The sequence below is a fragment of the Littorina saxatilis genome, linkage group LG12 (genome assembly GCF_037325665.1).
Source record: "Littorina saxatilis isolate snail1 linkage group LG12, US_GU_Lsax_2.0, whole genome shotgun sequence".
NCBI lineage: Eukaryota > Metazoa > Mollusca > Gastropoda > Littorinimorpha > Littorinidae > Littorina > Littorina saxatilis.
Window position 1 is genome coordinate 15,068,716 of NC_090256.1, and position 6,000 is coordinate 15,074,715.

At 38.9% G+C, this 6,000-nt stretch overlaps 1 protein-coding gene across 3 annotated transcripts in view; it reads right to left on the bottom strand.

The window, feature by feature from the left end:
* LOC138981325 (kinesin heavy chain-like) overlaps positions 1–6,000 on the bottom strand; it is a 40,004-nt gene that overhangs the window by 6,710 nt on the left and 27,294 nt on the right. For all 3 annotated transcript variants that reach the window (XR_011460610.1, XM_070354208.1, XM_070354207.1), the window contains one exon: positions 4,602–4,681. Coding sequence is in view for 2 of the 3 variants with exons in the window: in XM_070354208.1 (XP_070210309.1) it covers positions 4,602–4,681 (80 nt within the window). In the remaining variant the exon portion in view is untranslated. The remainder of the gene's footprint in view (positions 1–4,601; positions 4,682–6,000) is intronic.

The window sequence follows — 6,000 nt, forward strand, 5'->3', positions numbered from 1 at the left end:
ACTGTTCACTACTGGCCTGGTGTAAAACGTTCTCTTGAGCCATATTTGTATGGACAGCAAGCCATAATCAACAGCCATGATGCTGTGGTTGGTGTCCCCTGCCAAGCTGGGATTTCCCAACAGCTGTCTTCTTCTTGTGTGTTCGTGGGCTTTGATTCCCACTTGCACTCGTGGGTATGGTGGTCTTTTATGTCCTCAGCCCCCCCCCCCCCCATTTTGATAGTAATACTCCATTTTTGGGGATGCATGCTTGGTGTTTCTGTATTTAAGGGCAGACCGGGTAGGCAAAATGAGTTATTTTTGGTCTCATACACCTTTTTGGGGTTGTTGCATTTTTCACACCTTTGAACATCCTGGAATGCATTCAATAATTTGCTTTTGTCATTTTAGACATGTATTCATGTAAATAAAACCATTTTCAAACCGATGTTTTGTTGTTTTTGTCTGTGTTTTATCCAAAAAATCGAAAAAATGGTCAACTTTGGATACTCCGTGCTGGTAAATGTGCGCACATGACATGACCCTTCGCTGTTCAAACTGTGTGGAAATTTCCGTTCTTCAAGATGACGTCATCACCGTTGGGGAATTTCCGTTGACATAGGCACAAAGAGAGAGAATCCGTTCCAACCGAAACCCCGGAATTAATATATGCAAATATATGTAGGTCAAAGGCATTTGGCGCAAGCGCAGTAGACAACTTATCAGTCCCCCGGTGTCAACAAATCCATGACGTTTTCACCGATTCAGCAGCATTTTTCAAAGTTTTGAGCTGCGGAGAACAACCCTAACATTGGAAATGTTCGGCATAGTGGCAAGAAATATCAGAGAAAGATGAACCAGCAGCAGCGAACAGTAGAAGGAAGTAACAACACTCCGAAATGAACCAACATTATCGTATTGAAGCAGACGACATTCTAAGATTCTTGACTCGACGAGGTGGGTTTTGCTTCTTTCTCTTTTCGATCTTGTTTGTTTGACAACGTGATTTATTGCACATTGTTATGTTGTTGTTGTTGTAAGAATGTGTTAGGGTTTGCAGGTAAATGATAAACAGTTTGTGTCTGAAGTATTTTGCGTGTTTCTTGATCCAATTTACTGACCATGCCGCTCGCCTGAGGACCATTCCCTCGCTCCCTCCCTCGATCATCTCTGTGATATCGTCTTCACAACCCCTATTTTATTGTTCTTCGCTGGCCAGTCCTTGAGAGCTTACTATGGTGTAACATGTCATCATTATTCTTTGTCTGGGGTCAAACTGAGAAGCAGCATCTGAGCGATGTACGACTGACACAGTTTCTGTTTCTGGTCATTGACCGTAGGAAAATAAGTACCCTACTAGAGAGCGTTCTCTAATTCTAAAGGATTGGTTTACACCAGCATGGCTGACCAACCTATCATTGACAGCAATATTGTTGTCAAATCTTTTCCATTAACTAAGGAATAAAAAAAATAGATCCAGTTTACTTCACCAAAGAAAAAAAAAGAGTTAAACTAAAGGACTGGGGATGCAACTCATGAATCAAAAGCATAAAGATCACCTGCAAACAGTGCTAGGTTTAGGAAATCTGAAAATGTATACACACACACAGAACACACACACACACACACACAAAACAGACAACAGACAAGAAACAAGCAAATACATAGCAAGTGTGATGAAATAAATTAATTTTAAAAGAAAAATATGAAAAGAAAGAAAGAAAATAATTCAGCTAGTTTCAGTATTAGTTCCTGTGTGTATGTGATTGTGTGGTTACTCAAATCCCATAGTAAACTTGACATGTAAATTTTGTGATAGGGGCCAATTAATGAATGTCTTTTGTGTGTGTGTGTGTGTGTGTGTGTTCGTCAACCGACATATGTGGGTACGAGCCGCTGAGGTGGTTGTAAGAAAACCCGCCTGGTTCAGTGGTTGGGGGCTGATTGGGATTTCTGATTTACCGGCCTAGCCAAAAAGTTGAGGTACACCCCATGTAACATGGTCATTTGCAAAATAAAGTACAAGCACTTGTTGACGTTTATATTGAGTCTTAAATTTTGCAGCTTATTACAAACAAAAACCATGGACAGTTGTATCAAATATTAAATCAGTGTTTGTGTATTTATTAGGTTGGAGCAAGGGGAGAGCCAGTCCTCCTGTGGTGGCAGCGAGGAGAAAGATTGACCTGATGGAAAAGTTTGCTAAACCGGAACTACCCTCTTCCACAGCAGAAACATCAGCTTTGCCATCTTCTGACCAACCATAAGAAGATACAGATACTTTGCCATCTTCTGACCCATCACAAGCAGATATGGATACTGGTCCTGTGCAACGTCACTCCGCTGACATGTGTTCGGCTTTTGTCAACATTGATCAGCTCAATCTATCGCTGAAAGGTCTATATCCTGTACTGAATGCTTGTCTGATAGCAGTCTGATTATGAAAGAAGGTGATGCATCAGCCCAAGGATTTGCACAGGCCCTGCATCTGGAGTGCATATGAGTGTCCATTCAAGTCTGCAGTTGTTTACTCTTCTCCCGGTGTTTGCAACGCTTCGGGTGGTACAGTTGCATTTTAAATAATCCGCGTATGACCATGTTGGTACATGGAAAGGGACATTCAGCTTTACAGAAATTTGCTGCAGTGTTAGGATTGAGCACAGAAATACTGTAATTAAAATGTTGCAACTTTTGAATGGCTTGATAGCTTTGTTCCATTTGTGTATATATATAATTATGTAATGTTGTTGATGATTTGTGAAGCATCATTTCTATGCAATGGAATAAGAAATCAGTGCATCCGTTGGGTTTTTATGAGTCTGACAGTTTGGTTCTGATCAATATTTTCATATCAGCACAAACACAGATAATTGACTTTTTTAATGTTTTCATATAATTTTTTTTTAAATAAAAAAAATCTGATAATTTGATTATCAAATCATTTCCCCTTCATAGTTAAAGTGTTATTCTGGTTAAAAAAAACCACCCCATTAATTCAAGCTCTACTGTGGTACTAGTTTACCGGGGTACTAGTGAGACTCTTTTACATGCTGTTTTCTCTACATGTAATTTGAGACAAAATGTGGTAATTAAAATGTTGTAACTTTTGAATGGCAAGATGGATTTGTTCCAATTTTGTATATGTTGTTTATGATTTGTGAAGCACCATTTCTGTGCATGGAATAAGAATACAGTGGATTCCTTGTGTTTTTATGAGTCCGACAGTTTCGTTTTGATTCATATCTGCACTAACATAGATGAGTTTTCAAATGATTTTTTTTAAAAAGTCTGGATAATTTGATCGTCAAATCATTTCCCCATCATAGTAAAGTGGTTATTCTTATAAAAACATATCAATTCAGGCTGCACTGTGCTACTAGTTTGAGGTACTGGTTGGAATCTTTCAAATGCTGTTTTCTCTGAATGTAATTTTCAGACAAACATCTGTAATTAAAATGTTGCAACTTTTGAATGGCTTGATGGATTTGTTTCATTTTTGTTTATGTTGTTTATGATTTGTAAAGCGTCAGTTTTGTGTATGGAATAAGAGTTAAGTGCATTGGTTGGGTTTTTATGAGTCTGACAGTTTGGTTCTGATTCATGTTTTCATATCGGTACAAACAAAGATGGTTGTTTTCATATGATGTATATAAAACAAATCCTGATAATTTGATTGTCAAATCCTTTTCCCTACATAGTAAAGTGGTCATTCTGATAAAAACATATGAATTCAGGGTGCACTGTGCTACTGGGTTTTTTATGTACTGGTTCAAATCTTTAAAATGCTGTTTTCTCTGAATGTAATTTTCAGACAAAACGCTACAATTAAAATGTTGCAACTTTTGAAAGGCTTGATGGATTTGTTCAGTTTTTGTATATGTTGTTTATGAGTTGTACAGCATCAGTTCTGTGTATGGAATAAGAGTTCAGTGCATTGGTTGGGTTTTTATGAGTCTGACAGTTAGGATTTCATGTATTTTTCTTATCAGAACTGAACCGGTAACTGAAAATGCTAAATTAAAATAATATATTGCTTAGAAATGCTTTTCGATACACAGAATTATTAAACACACACATATTGCTGCAAAGAAGAAAAATTGGATCAAAACATGCACTGGTTCACAAACTGCAACATTTTAAAAAAAGCACATTTTATAACGTTTTTCTCACATTTTGGTGAATAAAACCCCCAAAAATTGCTTTTCACTCAAAATTTAAAATGGTTTCCCTTAATTAGGTTATTCTGCTTGCAAAAATCAAACAAGCAGCAAGCTGTTTCCAAAATAAAAAAAAAAAGTGCTTGCCTACCCTGTCCCCCCTTAAAAAAATAAATAAAAATATCCACCAAACTCTGACATGGATTACAGGATCTTGTTCATAAGGACTTTGTCTTGTGCTTGTGTGCACACATGAAGGGGGATAAGGCACTAGCAGGTCTGCACACAAATTGACCAAGGAGACTGCAAAAAGCTCCACCCTTAACTCACCAGGTAGGTTTTGAACCCTGCACCTTCCACATGGAAGGCCAACATCCGTTACCATGACGATAGTACACCCATTGGACCTTCTAACCATTTTGTGCCTGCTACAAGTGGTAAAGAAAAGAATTGAGAGGTAGTTACCAATCTGGGCAGCATGGCCCCTACGGGCCAGGTTACGTTGTCTGACCGCCTCCTTGATACGGTCAACCTCCATCTGGTACCTGCACACACACACACACCACACAAGTCAACAACCACTAAAATCTCCCACACTATTTCTTTTCTAAACAACCACAGGTAAGACTAAACAATTATCTATTAAGTATTATGGGTTATATAACCATTAGTTTTATTGTTCAGTCCATATTATTATTAGCACCCCCCCCCCCCCCCCCCTGTAATCACACACTTTGTAAAGCTCTGGACAGGTATCCAAAAGAAATGGGACATTTACAATGGTTGATAGCTAGCTGGCTCTAAATCCTGATTTCAACTCCTATTCACATCACCAAGTTAGAACGCTGTTAGCTATAAACGTTTGTTACCTGGCTTCTTGCTCTGTATGCATGCCCACATCCACCCTAGTCAAAGAAAATGGCATCCACTTGGCCCTTTCCTCACTACCCGAGAGATGCACGGTCAGTGAGGAGCCTAACACTACATGCAGACTGTAGTCTTCCAAACATCTATAGAATGACCGCCGTAACACGCCCCTAGCGATTGGAATAATAATAATAATGAACACTTATGAATCGCCCCTTCTCACTAGAGCGATGTGCAATAGCAACACACACAAAAACTCTCTGTAGCAGAGAGGGAGGTCCTTTAACTTTACCGCCATCATGTGACTTTGGCGGGTCGTATCCGGGGGTCATGAATAATAGTTAGGGTGACTTACAGCACAAACAGCAGCACCATGCGGTGAAGTGCCGCTAATAGTAATAAGGTGTCCTGAAGGCCAGTCCTGGTTCATTCTACTGTTCATTCCAGTGGCAAGAACAGAGGTGACACACAAAGTTAAGCTTGACACAAGTGGTAAACTTTGAAGCAATATATTGTGCACTCTTGCTCTCGAGCAGAAAACGTTTTTTGTGTCTTTTTGTGTAATGTTAGTAGCCTGTCCATAGCGGATTATGTTCTTTGTTGTTAAAGATTACACCATCTACACAAAAGCATCAATGACAATGTTAATACATGTATTTAAACACAAAATTGACACCATATCAATACAATACAATTCATCAATTGAAGCATTCCCTTCCCCTTGAACAAAAGTTATAATCAGACATGGGAATTCGAAAATAGAAAAAACTCTGAAAATAGGCTGAGGTCCAGGGGCAGAGCCCCGTTGGGGGGACCAGGGAGGCAAAGCCCCCCCGGAAGAAAAACGAATTTTAGCATCTTAGACCAATATTTTGATAGTTCTCGTGTAAGCAAATAATGGATAGAGAGACAATGGTATACATGTAATTTAATTTACCTTTTTTTTGCCGCGGACAGTTTTTTTATTTTCGCTGAAACGTTATTTCCTTTCCGCGGA